Source organism: Linepithema humile, chromosome 5, assembly GCF_040581485.1.
Source record: "Linepithema humile isolate Giens D197 chromosome 5, Lhum_UNIL_v1.0, whole genome shotgun sequence".
NCBI classification, from domain to species: domain Eukaryota; kingdom Metazoa; phylum Arthropoda; class Insecta; order Hymenoptera; family Formicidae; genus Linepithema; species Linepithema humile.
This window is the reverse complement of record NC_090132.1, coordinates 6,453,467-6,472,225: the sequence shown is the minus strand read 5'-3', so window position 1 is coordinate 6,472,225 and position 18,759 is coordinate 6,453,467. Positions and strand designations below refer to the sequence as shown.

Genomic DNA, 18,759 nt, shown 5'->3' with positions numbered 1-18,759 from the left:
CCCGTAGAAGATCCGTTACTGATTTTACCCCACTTCTACTCGAAGAAGTGGTAGGAGTGCATACCGCTACGTTGTATGCACTTTTCAGTCTCTTTCCTCTTTCGCTTCTATCGTTTATACTCGCCAATGTTATCTTTTACAATTTTTTTAAATGTAAAAATTGTTCATATACACAGCGTTCAGTAACGTCAGGTTTGCATAAATTGCAATTTTCTTTACGTTAAAAGCGATGAAAAGCTAATACATGTAGTAAAAAATAAAGCGATAGATACAATTATAAAAGATTCATATATAATATAAACATATACTTGAACGAGAAACACATATTCTCATTAAAAAGATTTCAACTAATATACTGTGTTTAAATCATGCCACGAGTCGAAGCGATTCATTGCTGTCACGTGATCCGTGACGTCGCATCAGCTGATAAATACTACGCGTGTATGCGCTATACGCGCAAAGCTGACACCGACTGACATCCTTCGATTACATTTGCTGGCAGGCACCGTTGTGTGCGCCAATGTGTGCCGATTGCCATCGATGAAACGGATTGTCACTGTTATGAACGAAATAGATTTGAAGAATACAAGACATCACACATTTTCGCTGTATCAGACGACGGGGAGAAATGACAAGATTGACTGGATATAATAGCCCTAACCAACCCTAACTACTAATCGTGGATACTCTCGAAGAAATCAATGGCATAAATGCGCTCGGCTATTAGTGTTATCCTGTCGAGTCCGGTGCCCGACAACAAGATGTCCCATCCTGATTACGAGCAAACCGCCCACGATCACGCCGCCCTGCTGCTACTACTGAGACCCATCGGCACACAGATCAAGCCGAAGACGGTCAGTAGGTTATGCGAGAGAATCATCAAAGCTGGCAGTAGATTCTCCGTGTCTGATTCCAGTGGCGGAATCCGGGAGATCATCGCTAGGTTTGTCAGGGAACATCCCGTGGAAAACAACGACTGGGGGGACTTTCAGACTCACAGAAGATTACTAGGTCTGATTACATTCGGCAAGTATGACAATCAAGCGGAACTGAATGAGCTGTGTAGAGTGCACGAGACTCTCAAAGTGAAGTACATCAATACCTTGTATGATTCGCGAGCTGTTCTTCTTGGTCCCCTTGAATCGAACAGCTGTCACGAGCCACCACCAGGTTTTACCACACCCAGCAACTTTAAAACGCGAGCAGTGTTCTATGCGGATGAAACATGTTCTGATTTGGAAACACAAACAGCTGAATATCTCAATTTCCTGTTCTGGATCTTGGAGTCAAAGAGATTGGAGCGTTCTAGAGAAAAGATAGACCGTGTCTCTCTTCTTCTGGCTCCATTCGAGAAGAAAGATTTTATAGGATTAGATTTAGAATCTAGAAATAACAAGAAAAGATGCGTAGGTCGCATGACAAAACATTTAGGAGATTTGTGTCTTCAAGCTGGACTCCCAGCTGATGCATTAAGTAATTATAATTCTGCAGCCAACATTTTACAAGCGGTCAACGATTGGTTATGGCTAGGAGCAGCATATGAAGGTCTTTGTGCCGCTTCAGTCTTGGTTCTTTATCCTAATATGTGTCGAAGTCTTCCATTGCAAAGAAATTCTTCTCTACAAGAAGGAAGTCCAAGTAAGCAGAGGTATGCATAATCTTTGAAGAAAATTATGATGTAAAAAATAAATTCATTTTTTTTCTGGTTCTATACAACTATATATTAAAGTATTTTAGTTTTTACTATGAAGCTCTAAGACAATAAGAATCTAATGTATTAATAATTCATTATTTTACAGACGAGGGTCGCAAGCTGTCACAGTTTTGCCATCTCCGCCTAGTATAGAGATGGTAAAGGCTAGCATGCCGCATATTTTACTACCTGAGGAAATATCTAAGAAATATCGTGAAGCTATAGTGCATTATAGCAAATATCAATATGCTGGTATAATTGAAACTGAAGCTAGTTTCAAAGCTACAAGAATCTCGATAGAACAGAACTGTACTTTACAAGCTGCATCATATTTAAATAACGTGGTTCTAATTAATTTACCTCTCAGCGAGCGAGAAAAAGTATGTATATAGTATAATTATAATATATGGAGGATTCCAAGATATGTACAACATTTTGAGATATTACATAGATGAAACATTTCAGATTGACCGATTCACTACATTATCGGATCTATATACAAGTTTTGGTTTTGATAGAAAAGCCTCATTCTGTTTGCGATTAGCTGCCACACGTCACGTGTCACAAAATAATCCGAATCCAGACTGGCAACAATGTTATAACTTAATGTTACAAGCTACATCCGGATTTAAATTATCCTTAGATCCTGTTGATATGCCACCAGGTAATTACTATGATTATTATTCTGCTACTATGCATTATCCAAGCAAATTTCATTGAAAAAGCTCTTTTATTCTAAATATATTCTTCTAATTTAAACATAAAAATATGTTCTAATTCTTTTTTCAAATTATAATTGTCAATAAGATTACGTTTTAATATTATTTATTTCACTCTTATATCGATAATGTTCTCTGATACTTAAAATCATTTCTTTCTTTTTCTTTCTTACAGATGGACAAAGGGGATGGCCAGCTATACAAATTCAAATAATAAATGAACTTGTTGCTGCTGCAAACCGAATGGGTAACCCGGCACTCGCTACAAGGCATCTAACATTTTTGCTGCAGACAATGTACAATCACCTAACGGTTACGGAACGAAAAGATACTGCGCTACAGCTTCAAAACGTATCTCAACAGTGTGAGGGTGCACCTGTTCCCCTTGTACGTTAAGATCATAATGATGAATAACGATATGATAAACTAAATTGCAAATTAAACGTTGTCTATTCCAACAGGTTCTGGACTCTGGCACTGTCATACCACCAGCTAATTTATTAAATATACCGAGAACAAAATCATTCACTCTGAAAAATATGCAGCCACATTTACAGCCTCAAAAGATAGAGAGGATAAAAGAGGATCACGGTCCATTTTTATTTACGCCAATTAACTTTGGATCATTAGAGCGCAAAAATACTTCGAAAAGTAAAGTTGGTACGTGCATATCTAAATGCATACGTGCGTATCTAATATCAGTAATATTTAATATGTTTTTATCTATGAACTTTTTGTTGCAACAGATTATTTATGGGTGGAAGGAGATATGTGTGAGGTATCGATGCAGCTAATAAATCCTTTGCAGTTTGAATTGCACGTGTCTAATATGAGACTCTTGACAAATGGCGTGGTATTTGAATCGATACCAGAAAGTATTAGTTTGCCTGCTGAGTCCGGACCGATTGCGGTTACATTAGCAGGCAGGCCGAAGGAAGTTGGAGATTTAGAGATACTCGGATTCAGTACGCATACACTAGGAGTTAAATCTAACTGTAGATTAAGGCATATGGAGAGCATGTTACATCCTCAATATACGGTCGAAGTCATTCCAGCTTTACCAAGAATCGACGTCGCGACTAGTTTGCCGCAAACTGCCAGTTTCAGTTCGGGAGATAATATAGTTACCAGCGCGAGTATATCACTCTATGGTGGCGAGAGGTTCGCATCTTTTTTATTTATTATTATTATTTACTATTATCTTCATGCGAAATTGATAAGCATTATACGATTCTGTTTACGATTTGCAGCGCTGAGTGTACTGTGACAATAACGAATGTTGGACAAGTTCCTATCGAAATGATCGAGTTATCAGTACAATCCACTTTAGATGCTGCAACCGAGAATAAAATTTTTAAATGGAGCGATGAAAATTTAACGACACAATTGCCTTTACAACCGGGCAGCAGTGCGAGTCTTACTTTGTATCTATACGCAGCGACGGACTTTATAGCACCTTCAATTAGAAATGGTAACGTCCATAGTAGTTGGGATAATCCTTTTGCAGCTTTTAAAGCTGTTTTTTCATAACTATAATTTTTTTTCAGATGTTACTAGCAGTACCTGCCTTAGTCAACCAAGCAGCTTAATGTCACATTCGGGTTATAGCTCTCTGCCATCCAGACTGAGTTCTCCATCTCATCATACAAAAAGACAATCCGAATTGACTTCTTCTTTTAGATCAGGAATAAGTTCACACTCTGGGCATTCTTCCTTAGCAAGTACACGTTTATCGAAACTTGCAGTACCTTTGCACACGTCAAATATTATCGAGGGTCAATTAAGAATAAAATACTCGGGAGGCGCAGGCTTAGTAGCTGGTTATTGCAGAACCTCGTCTGTTTTCATAACTATCGAGATGCTACCCAGCGTACAAATTACTAATTGGGATGTACTACCGGCGGAAACGTAAGTTACGCAAATATATATTTCGCAAAATAATTATTTATGTGATTTATATTTATGTCATTCGTAGATATTTTGTCAGTAAATGTCTTTCCAATGTACTTTTAGACCGTCGCAATTTTATCTCGTATTAGATGTGACAAATATGACAAATCACGAAATGGAATTGCATTATACGCAAAGTAAATGTATATACATGGAAGGTAAAGAGCCATGTAGAATTCCCGTGCCAGTTGACCGATGCCCGCTTAATAAATTGTCTATGGTAATAAAGGATGCCGCCTATTTGAAAGTACATGGTAATGTAATGTTATTCTATTTTTCATTTGCAGTTAAATGGTGCTGGTGACACAAGTGAACTACAAAAAATATGCGCAGAACACATAGCTTCATTGGTTGATCTACGCTGGCAATTATTAGGTACTGAGTCAACGGGAAAAGCAACTCTATCTGGTATTACTCTAACTCAGGATATGTTAGATTTGGTCAGAATGAGTCCTCTACAGTGGGGTGTGTATATTTTCTTTATTATATCATGCTTATATAACTGAACATTAGAATTATGAATATAGTGAATAAAATGAATATATATATATATTTTTTTCAGAAATAACCATCAACGATGCTACTGTGAAAGCGCAAGACGAATTAACATGTGGTTTAGGTGAATGCATCAGTGTCGGTGTCGGAGTATGCAATGCATTGGAACATCCGCTGAATGATCTTACATTGTCTATCAACTTTTATCAAGACCATCATAATGGAGTCAATAATTATCAATTAGAGACCAGATTGTCTATAGCTGGGGCAAATAAAGTCATGTTGCCTGCCGTAAGTTACAACTTTTATAAGTGCACTTTATAGCTGCATACGCTCGCGCGTGTGTCTCTTCTTGTTTCGTATTATCATAGTATCAATAACAGTTACAGGAATACGGCAGAGCTTATCACGAGTGTCGGGTGGTATTTTTCACAGCTGGTCAGTACAAAATAGATATTCAATGCAGTAGTAAAGAATCTGCTCCAAATTCTCCAATACTTTACTCAGAACTTATAAATGCCGGGCATACATGGCGTTACATACCACCCATCGAAATAACCGTCGACGATTATTAATACAAATCACTGTCCACTTAATTCTTAGCAAATTGTAATATTTGTAAAAAAAAATCAGAAATGTTGTTAAATGTATCAATTGTACTAATTATATACATCACAATAAAAAGCTTCTACTTTCTTTAATGAAATTAATTTTCGTGGTTTAATTTTTCCAACAAATTATAAAACTAATTATAAAATATATAAATGTATTATTTTTTCTTCTCTAATTTTATTTTCTTACCTAAAGGAATCATCTCAATATCTTGCAAAGTTCTCCTAAACTTTTTATAAAATTCAAGCACAGCTGTATTAGCCCAAACCTGTCGGCTATTAAAATCTAAAACACGTAAACTCTGTAAACTCTGAGCTCTTGATAATGCTACATAAGATTGACCAGCATCAAATACTCTTGATAGACACATTTCTACACAGTCCAAAGTTAAGCCTTGACTTTTATGAATTGAAAAAGCCCATGCTAATTTTAACGGAACCTGCTTTCTATGTACAAAAGCACCAGAACTGGTTTTAATAGTCCATTTTTCCATCTTTGCTTCATAACGAGTTCCGCATCTAAATTGAATTACTGGTATATCATTTTTAAAATCAATAACCACACCTCGAGCTCCGTTTACCAGTCCACTATTAACATTTATATTTTTTAATAACATAACTTGAGCGCCAACTTTTAATACTAATTTTCCAGGTATAGGTAGCTGTTGATCTAACATGTATGTCATAGAACCATCAGAATCTAACGCTGTATATACTTTAATTTCGCTCTTAAGTTCATTCAACTGGAAATCATTAATTTCATCAGCTTCCTTAACATGTGAACACAACCGAGTCGCTAATACTCCATTACTTTCAATTTTTTGTTTTGCCGTTTCCTTCAAAGTTTCTACAATGTCATCTGTGACCCTACCTATCCTAATGTTATTCAATACTTTCACAAAGATCTTGTCTTTTTGTCTATGGACTATTTGCAATTCAAAATTAAAATGAACACATTTTTGCCAAGCCTGACTTTGAAAACAAAATTTTGCTCTGTCATTAGTTTTAGATACAGGTGGCAATTGAAAAAAGTCACCACACAAAATTAATTGTATTCCTCCAAATGGTCTTTCCGTTCTACGTATGTGTCTTGCCACTGCCTCAATTTTATCAAAAAAATCACCATCTACCATAGAAATTTCGTCTATCACCAAATGCTTCGTTTTTCTCCATATTGAAGTTACAGATCCACGAGAAGCTAACTGAAGGCATCTCTCCATAGTACCAGTACCCAAACCAATGCCAGCAAACTGATGTAACGTAATTCCACCGATATGACAGGCTGCTACTCCAGTACTTGCTGTAGCCATTGTTGCATCTGGAGGAAGAGCTGAGATAATCTTCTTCAATAGAAAAGATTTTCCAGTACCTGCACTTCCAGTGAAAAATACATTCTTTCCACTGAGCACAGCATTCAAAATTTTTGCTTGCTCCTCAGTTAATTCTCCTGCAGTAGGATTTTCATACAATTTTTTTGCTGCAGGTACTTTAGAAGTGTGATCACTAAAATGTTTTCGCTTCCTAACAATACTTGGTGAAGGTGTAGTTGCTGTTGTACGCGATACAGCCAGAGCTTTCTCCTTTGCTCTATTGATTTCTGTACTAGTAGCTGGACTAATATTTTCAGCACCTTGCATATTTTCCAAGAGCTTCTCCTTCAAAGGATCCTTCAATGTTTTTTCATCTTGACCAGTTATTTTGATGAATATAGTTTTCAAGAAGTTTATCAATTGAGAGGCAGGTGCATTTGACAAGAACAATGTACAGTTCTGTTCCTTGAATTTAATGGATGCTTTCCCTTCAGTCATATATTTATTAAAAACTGATATACCTTTCAGACGTAGTTTCGTGCGTACATTCACCTTCTCTGCGTGCATCTCAATAAGCATTTCACGTTGATCGTTTCGAATCAAGCGTAAAGACGCCGTTCTGTGAGTTGTTTTTCTTAAAATACCTCCTTGAGAATTTAACCATTCCATGGTGACAGTGCACGTTAACGAGTAACCGTCTGAATCCATGCCCTTTGTAAAAGTAAAATCGTCTCTTAAGATATTTCGAAAAATTGTTTCAATAGATATAATAATTTTACTAATCAATACAATGACAGAGATCATTTAAACTAATACGTGTGTTATACTCACGTGTGAATATACGAAAGTAGGTGGAAGAAATATACGTATGAAAAATTGCTGTTATGACAAAACAAGCCACAGCAAGTGAAATGGTAAACTAGAAAGCGCGCGCAATGTGTTTGACGAGAATATGTAACCTAACCTGACCGTAATCAGAATGAGGCATCAAGCCACTGTATATTATGGATGATTCATCTTATAGAAGTGACGGCTGCGTGGAATGCTTCTACAAACGTAAGGGGGAATACATGAAAAGATTATTATCGGTATCATCAACATGGTGTAGCCAATGAAATTCATTACTTCACTTTGCATTTGATTACATTTTTATCTAATAAATACATTTTTTGCAGTCAATCCAGTAATTTTCTCATGTCTATGGTGCAGACTTGATTGGATTTTGACAGAATATGTGTACCACGAAACATTTCGCGTTCTACGCAAGTGCTTGTAGTTTTTATTAGTCACACCGCACTGCTATTCAACGTATTGTTTCATGGAAAATGTGCGAATAATATTTCAAGAGTGCAGTGCATCGAACAAAGCTGCATTTCAGGATCTTGAAAAACTAAGAGTACAAAATGAAGCCTTTAATTGAATTCGAGGAATGTTTGCGAGATACACCAAAGTTTCGGTAAGCTCTCTTGTCTTTAGCTCTTAATTAACTTGTTTAATGTTTAATGGCTTTATACTGTTTTTAAATGTTGCTGTATTTCTTTCATCTAAATTTTTAGATGAAATTATGCAAAATAATACATAATATGTAAAATATTAATTTTACAGATCATGCATCGAAGAAGTAGAAAAAAATGTAGATCAACTTGAACAAAAGTTGGATAAGGTATATAAAACATAATAATAATAGTTTCTTATTTACAAGTGTTCTGTAATATTGTGTTCTTTTATAGTATTATTTATCTTGTCTTCAATGTTTACAGGTATTAAAGAATTGTAGCCTAACTATCGATACTGGAAAAGCCTTTGTTGGACAACAAAAGTAAATTTCATATATTTATGTTCTTATAATGTTATCAGTTCTTATAATTGTATCAGTGTTATAATTGTGTGTGTAGTGTAAAATATGCCAAAATTAAGAAGCTAAAAATAACAATAAGGTTTAATTGTCAAAATTGATCAAAGCGAGGATGATTTTTAATGACACTATTTACAAAAATACAAAAATAGCGTTAAGATTTATATAGTAAAAAACTAATAACAAATAATATATAGAACAAAATATAAATGAGAAATTATTGTATTATTTTGAATATCAAATCTAAAATATGATTTCAACTATTAGTGTAGTCACTATAAAGTACAAAGAAGATCAAAGTCCTAGCAAATCTTTTACATAAATGTATTTTCTGAACAACATTCTAAGTAAACATTTTTTAATAATTTACATTTAATAAAATATAGCCTTTGTTATGGTATAGATTATTACTATAATTATGTTATATTATATAAATTATTACACTTCCATAATTTTATCATAAATATCAATAATATAATTGTATTTTCCTAACAGCCAATTTGCTAACAGTCTGTGGGATCTATCTTTGTACTTCAACGATGATCCGGAAATAATGGCATTTTTAAACAAACTTATTCATGCTTTACAAGAAATGAACAAGTATCATACTATTTTATTAGACCAAGCTTCTAGAACGGTGATGAAAGATCTTAATAATTTTATAAGAGGGTAAGTTAATATTATATTAAATTAACAAACTGACTTATTCTGTAAAATGTTATCTTGATATTTTTTCAGTGACATCAAGAAAGTGAAAGAATCTCGGCATTACTTTGAAAGAATATCTAGTGATCTTGATGTTGCACTAAATAGGAACTCTCAAGTACCGAAATCTCGGCCTACAGAATGTGAAGAGGCATCGAATATTCTGTCAGCTACTCGATCCTGTTTTCGACACACTGCATTAGATTATATACACGCATTGACGATGTTGCAAGCGCACAAACGACATGAAATATTAGGCACATTGCTGAGCTATATGCATGCATGCATTACTTATTATCACCAAGGTAGTGATCTTGCTCAAGATTTAGATCCGTTTTTGAAAGATCTTGATGAAAATTTAGTTCAGATGAGAAATGATTCAGTCAAACTTGAAAAAGAAATGGAAAATCGGCATATTTACGTTAATAGTCGAGATCTAATCCCTTCTCCAGAACCTGGCAATCCTAAAATGGAAGGCTATCTATTTAAAAGAACCAGTAATGCCTTCAAGACCTGGAACAGGAGATGGTTCTGTTTGAAGGATCATCAACTAGTATACCGAAAACGAACAGGTGACGAAGGTTATACAATTATGGAAGAAGATTTGCGACTATGTACTGTAAAACCTGTAATTGATTGCGATAGGAAAAATTGCTTTGAGGTTTTAAGTCCTACAAAGTAAGTAAAAACATGTTTGTGCAATGATAAATATTTTTAAAAAACTCAGCTTTAAAAATTACTCAGCTATAAATACAAAATATTTTCTTATCTGTAGAAGCCACATGTTGCAAGCAGATAGCGAAGAAACATATTTGGCCTGGGTGACTGCGATGCAACAAGCTATTGGTGCTGCTATTCAGAGAGGTATGAGTATAAGTACTAATACCAATCCGAATGAATCGCAATCATGTGATAATAAACGACTTGTGAGACCATTAACGAGACCAAAATCAAGGTAAATATTGATATAAATGTTTGTAGGCATTGATTGATGTTGGATAGGTAAATATAATTTTTGAAAATTATTGTTTTAAAATTGCAGAGTGTGGGAACAGTTATTGAAGATCTCAGGTAATGACGTTTGTTGCGATTGTGGCGATGTTAACCCAAGGTGGGCTAGTATCAATCTAGGCATTACACTTTGCATAGGTAAAATTTATTTGTATTTTAATTGTATTTACTAATGTGCTATTTGCAGGGCATGCGCACACACAATACATATTTTTTTATTTCTGTGTAGAATGTTCTGGTGTACACAGAAGCCTTGGAGTACATTATAGCAAAGTTCGTTCCTTGACTTTGGATGATTGGGAGCCAGAAATACTAAAAGTGATGGCAGAATTAGGTAATACCGTAATAAACACTATATATGAAGGTCTGCCTTTATCTGCCGACATTATTAAAGCTACGCCAAAATGTGATAGGTAAGTAATATGAATTTATCAGTTATTTACATCTCTTACATCTCTTTTTTTTTCTAGTAATGTTCGAGAAGCGTGGATAAAGATGAAATACGTAGATCGTAAATTCGTAAAACCTCTGATTGACGTGCCAACTGGACATCACGTCAGTCGAGAACAAATGCGTTTCCGGAAGTGGAGCGTGCGTAAGCTACGTCGTAGACCACGCAGTTGTGATAAAATCGACAGTAATGATCGTAATAAATTGGCATTATCATCCGTAAAAGAAAACCCTCATACGAGTTTGGATGACAGTAAGCATACGTCAATCGATAGTTTGAATTCCATTGACAAAGCGAAAAAAACAGAACGGATTTCAGTAAGTTCTGATGATAGTGCTAATGTAGAATTGAAAAACAACTCTACTCTTTATAGAAAAATCTTAAATCGTTCGCAAAACGATCTGAATGATGCTAAACATGCTAAAAATATCCGTGTTGTGAGCGACGAATTGGTACAAGATACAGAAAGTGAACAAAAACTGAATGCATCAAGAACGGGTACCGATACGTTTTCAGTTAGCGAATCAGACGACAACTTCAACAAACATATCAGTAATACCAAAGACGAGAAAAAAATTTCAGAAAAAGATTCTAAATCAGAGAAGAATTCTAACGAAAAAGTAGAATCAAACGTTTTAATGTTTGGTTGCGATGTGCCAAAACTCGCTATCGATAGCAACCTAGAATTGAGTTCTGATCAAGATTCAACAGCTGGAGAAGATGAGGAATTTACCAATGAAGAAGATATAGAAAATTTACATCCTGAGATGCTGCTTTACAAAGCTGCAGCGGCACACAATTTACCTGTGATGTGTGCAGCATTGGCGGCTGGCGCAGACAAATTATGGTCTAATGTTAATGATAAAAACCGTAATGCCCTGCATCAAGCAATAATAAGCGTACGTGACTTTTATACAAACAAGAACTTTCTACATATAAGTGTGTATGTGTGGCCGCGCGCACAGTGTGCTTTATCATATTTTTATATATATTATATAGCTTATTCTTTTACTTTTTTTTTAAAGCAAATGAATAAAATAATTAATAAAAGGAAAAAAAAAATATTACAATTTCTACAATTCAGTTACGAATATGTGCTAAAGTAAAAGCAATCGTTATTTTTAATGCATAGCATTAAATTCATTAGAATAGTATGTTTTAATAAAGATAAAAGTCTCTTGTAAATTCAACATGTCTTACAAGATTAGTCTTGCATGACTTTGTACAAAATATAAAAATCTAATAATATGTTTTCCATGCACAGGGTTCTGTTATGTCGTGCGAATATCTTCTCCTGAATGGCGCACGAATTAATTGTCAAGACGCTGAGGGGAAAACACCGTTACATTTAGCGACCGAATTAGGTATACATTATATAATCATTCTTCCTACGTTCTTGAAATACTATATCTTATAAATATTTTGTTGTATAGGACATACCGCACAAGTTTGTTTACTTCTAAAGCATCGTGCTGATCAGCACATAGAAGATGAAAGTGGAATAAAACCTTTGTCGATTGCTGTAAAAGAAGCGAATGCTGACATTGTCACTTTGTAAGTATTATGCAAGAGTTCGGGTATACATAATATATTTTATTTTCCTACGACGACTCAACTTACGACGTTTCAGATTACGACTCGGCCTCCTAAATGAAGAAATGAAAGACTCTGAAATAGGCGTCACCGGTGATGAAACGTTCAATGATGTCGTTCGTGATTTCAGTCAATTGGCTTGTTCGCATCCAGAACGATTACAACGTCGAAATGAAGCTACGAATCTACCACACATGCCTGAATGAGGTTTACAAATTCTATCATAACCAACTACAAAGCTTTATGAACAAATAATATTTTATATATTATAAATTGCAAAATCTCTTCTCCCCCTCCTTCCCTTCTTTCTCCCTTTCTCTCTCCCTTTCCCGAACACATAATCGAAGAGTATTGAATTATCATATAAATGTAAGTGAAACTGGCATTTTAAAACGCTTTATATGAAAAATTTTCAAATATCAATTTTTTTCACTTTTGTAAACTCTTGTAAAAGATAAACAATTATCCTAATATTTAAAATGGATCCATATATTGCGTTTTTTAATCTAATATATATGATTTAAGCTGTGTACATCGAAAGTTTCATTTTACACTGGTAAGCTTTAAGTTTATTGTTAAGTACATTACGGTCTAAAGAGAGATATAACTCTAAGATAGATTTTTCTATGCATACATATATCTTCATATATATCTTCATATGTTTTACTTATTGGTGTTATAATTATCTGCGATTTAACTTAATTTAGTTATCCTACAAATCGCTTAGAGAATAGCATGGCATTGACATAACAAGAACCGTCATTCTATTTTATATATATATATATATATATATATATGTATAATTTGTTGATGTAGCTTGTTAAAAATATCATGGTAGTATATATCGTAGAAAGTTGATAAGCTTCCCAAAATAGATAAAGCATCTTTTTGTATACCTAATTGTTAATCGATGCGTCATATAGTGAAGACAAAGTATAAATTTTGTTGCCACAAAGTTTTTATTTGTATATAAAACATGACGATTTGATCTGATTAATTTCTACATATTTTTAAATAAATTAAGTGATTTTTAGAAAATTATACAATGGCATATATATGTGATATAAATTAAAAAGTTAATTGTAATTTTGATTAAACATGCATTTCTTGGTTTAAAAAAAAAATTTAATGTTATGTATCGTACATATATAAATATTTGGCAACGTTTTGTACTATATGTATCGCTACAGTTATATTTATAATTAACATATATAAGTGGGATAGATAGAACATACACATTCCTGATATTGTATCACATTCTTTTTTCTACTTGTTTATTAAATTAAATACCAAGATATACGAGATGATTATTGCGTATTTACGCTGTTACTCTATATAAATAATGTTATAAATATAAATATATATATATATATTTTACTTAAGATAGCAATTTGGAAAACATTATAAGCGTTTGGTAAATACGATGAAACGTTTTAACATTGTGATTGTGATTACTGTTGACTTATTTTGTACATATAAATAACTGCAATGTTGTCATCGGTTTATTACAAGTTTATTGCAAACTGTTATTTGCGAAAAGCTTAAATAAACCGATAGGAAACAAAATACAAATACATATGCATTTTAAATTTTGATAAAGATATACGTCATCAACGCGCAATTTATATCAATAAATATTAACTTTTACAATTTGATATAATTATATCGAAATGATTTATATTATTTGGAATACAAAAATATATTTTTTTGTATATACATTTAATATAAAATCGAACAAGTTCCAATATCATCAAATGCGTATATTGTCTTTTTTGTACTTATAAAATGTATGTACCTTTTATAATTTCGTAGCTACATTTAAGTTATCGTTAAGTATCGAATGATTTGATTAATTACCGATATAAAAACTGAATTATTAATTTACAAAATTTTCCTAAACATATGTACAGCACATTGGCAGATTTTTGATAATGGAGAATTTTCTTAAAATATTAAAATTTTGTTCGGCAACATAAGCTATATAATAAAAATCAAAGTGTTTATGTGACCTGCAATAAAAATTGCATGGTAAAAAAAAAGTTTAACAAATTAAGATTACTATTTGGATATGTATTCCAATTATAATTATGATGAATATGTGTGATTTTGCAATGTATGATATATTGTGTAGGAAATTACAGCCTTACAAAAACTTGTTTATTACATTCCATCACTTATATCCCATCCAAGGTGTTAGGAGACCTTCTTTGTCAGTCAAGCTGTTATTAGCTATTATTTCAATGCTTTGCGAAATTTGATACCAACTTCTCATTAGATTCTCAAGTTAAGCCTATTTCTTGCAAAGTATAGACATGCGTCGACAAATAGAATTTCTATCGTCGACTAAAAAGTCATTGATAAATATGTCAGCATTAAAACAAAAAAACAATCGTTTCAATTTCTAAAAAAATCCACACACGTGCGCGCAACAATTAACGAGTTATTTCTTCTCTGGTATATAATGCTTTTTTCTCTTGAAATAAAATTTAGAAAAAAAGACTGAGAACAATAGAGAAAAGAAAAAATAAATAATTTTTGTTGCTTTTATATTTTGTCTGCTTAAAAAATCTTATAAGTGTACATGCACTCGAATGATACGAATATCAATACTCCGTCATGATTATCGATTATCAGTGCGTGCACGTGACCAGTGCACGCATCAAACAAATTTAAAATTTTATATCAAAATCAAATCTAAATCAAATTTAAATCAAATTTAAAAAATCTTATAAATATATGTACTTAAGTGATACGAATATCAATGCTTAATCATGGTTATCGGTTATCAGTGCGTGCACTGGTTACATACACGTGAATGCATCAAAGAAATTTGAAATCTTATATTAAAATCAAATCTAAATCAAATTTTAAAAAATCTTATAAATATATGTACTTGAATGATACGAATATCAATGCTCTGTCATGGTATTTTATCGGTTATCAATGCGTACTAGTCACGTACACGCCTCAAATAAATTTATCAACTTATCTTTTTTTCCGTTTGCGATGAAAGAGCGCGATGCATTTTCATTATAAATCGTATATTTGTAGTTCCATCGCACGTAAAGCAAGTAAATACATATATTCGTATCTCATAATAGAAAATTTATAATATTGAGAAAACTGAGATTTTAAATAAATATATATTCTATTATACTGCAAACTATTTATCTCTCTTTATCTTTAAAGAGTTAAAAATTGGACGTACATTTTCTTTAAACGAAAACTTTAATGATTTAAGTAAAAAAGCGCGCAGCCTATCATTACGATCGTCTTTATATTTTCTTGCGTTTATGTATCCGTATTGATAAAAACTTACAAATTACATGAGCGATAAATGTACAATGTATTTTTTAACCCATTCCGCTTCTTGGATTTTCTTCTTAACAAAAACTGTTTATTGATGTATAATCGTAATATCTACTATATGTACTGCGCAAGAGAGAGTTAAATCTTTTTCGTTCGGTACCATTGATAAATCATTATCCGTCATGTCTTTTGATACTAAATGAGGCTAACAATTAAACACGCAAGTGGTGCTTAGAAATGTAAATCAATGCAGAGCTAAATACATTTTGACGCGTAATTTTTTCGAGTACTGTTATGTACGAGAAGCCACGTAATAGATAATTTTGAATAAATCAAGATACGTTTGTGGAAAGTCTTTATTAGATGTTGCTGATTCGAGCTGTGATCAAAAACTGAACTCATGAGAGGGATCTTCGTTCCAAGTGCTCTAGGTATTTCTTATAGGGAAGGTTATAGTCTTGAAGGCTATAAGTCTGAGGGCCATAAATAGTGAAAGGTTTTATTGAAGGGAAAGTGCACATTATGCAGAAACAGGGATTAGGCTATTCTACGTTTATTGCCGTATCCGGAAGGAATAAAGATAAAAATGGTTTGAAGATCCGAAAGAAAAAAATAATTTAAGGAATAAGAGAGTTACGTGCCGCAACTCTCTTATTCCTTAAATTATTTTTTTCTTTCGGATCTTCAAACCATTTTTATCTTTAGCCTATAAGTGATGGATACGGCAATAAACGTAGAATAGCCTAATCCCTGTTCCTGTGCATAATGTGCACTTTCCCTTTAACAGCACATGCTTGTAATACTTTTATATATTTATATAGCGCAAAGTCTTTTAGCTATATTGCAACTATCAAATTAATTGTGATCTCATTGTTATTACTCTTTTTAATCATATTTGTGCAATATGTTTACAGACATTACAAAAAATATGAAAATTTATTCAATTGGCGTTGTTGCGATATAAATCGGTGTTGTTCCGAACGTTTCGAGTCCAAACGAAAATATGATAATTGTCTCAAACAACAAAACATTAGCAAAATTATAATTATCTTATTCTCTACCTATGTGACATTAATCCCCGCTAGATTCCAAAATGATTCGTTACCCACTAATAATAGCTACTGGCCACGTCGCGGCGCGTAGCATCGCATTAGTATCGCGTGATGATCACGGCGGCAGGCAGTCTACGCGTGTGCGCGTGTGCTCGCGTATGATGTTTACTCTCCTTATTAGAATCATTAATAGAACAGAAGTAGGCTCGGGCGTATAGCAAACACGTGCATATACATACGCTTGATAGTATTCATCAGGTCATAATTCATACTTTAGATCTATACGTTTTTACGTATTGTTTCAATGTTTCCATTTGAATAACAAGCTGACAAAACAGCGGTGAATCAATAATAATCAATTTTCCAATGTAATTAATTAACAAAAAAATTGTTTTCAACTACAATAATAACTTCAACGATTCTAATCACACATTAGTACAAATGCTATAATCGCCGAATGAGCGAAGCTAGTGCACACCAAATCTGGAGAACCGAAGTGGCCGGGGAAAAGCGACATTCGAAATATCTCTCTCTCTCTCTCTCAATCGTCCTTCAATCAATCTAAAATTTTTTACACGGTTCCGATTTAAAATGTAATATCGAATATTAATATCGATAGACTACGGTTTTATACATTTCATAATTGATGTTTATCTTTAATATCGTAAAAAACAAATTGAGCCACGGACGGCGATTACTGTGGAAAGCAAAAAAATTCACAACTTCAAGAAGTAAAGATATAATATAAAATGAATTTAATCTTGATCACTCAATAATCAGATGCCGATTTTAAATGCCGATATTAGGAAGAAGCAGTATCTTTCAAAGAGTCTTAAAAGATTTCTTTTTTATTAATTTCTTAGGCGAGCTTTTTTTGTAAAGATCAAGTTACTTGGTTTTCGTAAGATTTATCGTATTCAAATCGTATGGTTGCTAAATCCCCTAAAACTTCGCACGCTTGCGCTAAAAATAACACATGTACTTTAGCAAAATTGCCACAAGAAAGACAATAAAATAAAAATTATGTCAATATGTGCTTCTTTATAATTATACGTTGTACGATAAATGTAATTTCTTAAATCTTGTTGAAAGTTGGATCCTCTTTTATCTTTCAATTATCGTTGCAATGTTGAAATAACTACGCAACATGAATGATATGTTTATCATCGTGACGTCGATGTGTATCGTATGTGAAATGTTAACGTATGTCGAAGCAACAAGTTGCGAAGCCCTAGTTCATGAATCGTCAATGGGAAAAATAAAATGATAATTCGATGTTATTGATACCCTATTAACGACGTACAATCGATTGAGTTAGTGTTTACTGCCTTCTCATGCTCGATCATGATTAAACGAGCGCGATAAATAAATTCCACGTTCATTTAGGTGATTTACGTTCATACAAGTGACTCGTTAAAGAGAATATTTTTTTTATCTCTTCTTTTATTATGCTAGGAAACAATGTGTACTATGTGAAGCGAGTTATGACAATCGGAAAGAAAAACTTTTCTACGATGTGACGCGACTTACAATACGTATGCAAACTAATTGAAAAGGAAGTATTTTATTCATTAATATAGAGTACACGCACTAGAAAAGTGGCAATAGCGATATATGTAGCTGGGCGCCGCATCGAGAGAAAATTGAGCGGTTTTCTCCTTCCGTCATGTGCTCGCATAAATCTATTTTCGCAAAATTCCTTCCGATTGCCAAGAAGTAAGCCAACAGCGATTAGGCCTAGTTAACTATTTGTCTATTGTAAGAAAATACACCGTAATTGTTCACTGTTACTTAGCGTATAGCTACGTAATAGATTATTTAGAATAAGTCGGGACACGTTTGTGGAAAAAGTCTTTATTCGGTGTTGCTGGTTTGAGCTTTGATCGAGAACTGTACTGGCGAGAATGATCTTCGTTTAAGGTGCTGTAGGAAAATCGTAGCGGCGGAATGTTTATTGGAAGAAGGCGGTTTTGTCAAAAGGAAAATATGCGTTAGTCATAGGGAC

General features: G+C 33.4%; 3 protein-coding genes across 3 annotated transcripts; 2 read left to right on the top strand and 1 right to left on the bottom strand.

The window, feature by feature from the left end:
- Positions 1-116: 116 nt before the first annotated feature.
- Positions 117-5,567, top strand: brun (trafficking protein particle complex subunit brun). Its single transcript, XM_012367772.2, has 12 exons — positions 117-1,648; positions 1,800-2,073; positions 2,159-2,357; positions 2,588-2,799; positions 2,874-3,072; positions 3,159-3,573; positions 3,663-3,883; positions 3,960-4,320; positions 4,426-4,582; positions 4,650-4,827; positions 4,925-5,148; positions 5,241-5,567. The coding sequence occupies exons 1-12, from the start codon at positions 711-713 to the stop codon at positions 5,430-5,432; spliced, it is 3,570 nt and encodes a 1,189-aa protein (XP_012223195.1). The 5' UTR covers positions 117-710; the 3' UTR covers positions 5,433-5,567.
- On the bottom strand, positions 4,824-7,750 carry Pif1 (Pif1 DNA helicase). The gene is made up of 2 exons (XM_012367776.2): positions 7,610-7,750; positions 4,824-7,489 (listed from the first exon to the last, which is right to left on the bottom strand). The coding sequence occupies exon 2, from the start codon at positions 7,484-7,486 to the stop codon at positions 5,627-5,629; it is 1,860 nt and encodes a 619-aa protein (XP_012223199.2). The 5' UTR covers positions 7,487-7,489; positions 7,610-7,750; the 3' UTR covers positions 4,824-5,626.
- CenB1A (Centaurin beta 1A) lies at positions 7,716-14,549 on the top strand. The gene is made up of 13 exons (XM_012367773.2): positions 7,716-7,834; positions 7,954-8,234; positions 8,384-8,441; positions 8,539-8,597; positions 9,129-9,302; positions 9,372-10,016; positions 10,114-10,293; positions 10,381-10,487; positions 10,579-10,762; positions 10,820-11,699; positions 12,065-12,164; positions 12,234-12,354; positions 12,431-14,549. Exons 2-13 carry the CDS (start codon positions 8,182-8,184, stop codon positions 12,597-12,599), a joined length of 2,730 nt encoding a protein of 909 aa, XP_012223196.1. The 5' UTR covers positions 7,716-7,834; positions 7,954-8,181; the 3' UTR covers positions 12,600-14,549.
- The last annotated feature ends 4,210 nt before the right edge of the window (positions 14,550-18,759 follow it).

What these genes read in the sequence shown, in the direction of transcription:
- brun (XM_012367772.2), top strand. Translation starts at nt 711, where the DNA reads ATGCGCTCGGCTATTAGTGTTATCCTGTCGAGTCCGGTGCCCGACAAC. An exon ending in CTCTCAGCGAGCGAGAAAAA is followed by an intron (nt 2,074 to 2,158) that starts GTATGTATATAG and finishes GAAACATTTCAG; the next exon opens with ATTGACCGATTCACTACATT. An exon ending in ATAAAGTCATGTTGCCTGCC is followed by an intron (nt 5,149 to 5,240) that starts GTAAGTTACAAC and finishes TATCAATAACAG; the next exon opens with TTACAGGAATACGGCAGAGC.
- Pif1 (XM_012367776.2), bottom strand. Translation starts at nt 7,486, where the DNA reads ATGGATTCAGACGGTTACTCGTTAACGTGCACTGTCACCATGGAATGG.
- CenB1A (XM_012367773.2), top strand. Translation starts at nt 8,182, where the DNA reads ATGAAGCCTTTAATTGAATTCGAGGAATGTTTGCGAGATACACCAAAG. An exon ending in CGAGATACACCAAAGTTTCG is followed by an intron (nt 8,235 to 8,383) that starts GTAAGCTCTCTT and finishes TTAATTTTACAG; the next exon opens with ATCATGCATCGAAGAAGTAG. An exon ending in GCCTTTGTTGGACAACAAAA is followed by an intron (nt 8,598 to 9,128) that starts GTAAATTTCATA and finishes TTTTCCTAACAG; the next exon opens with CCAATTTGCTAACAGTCTGT.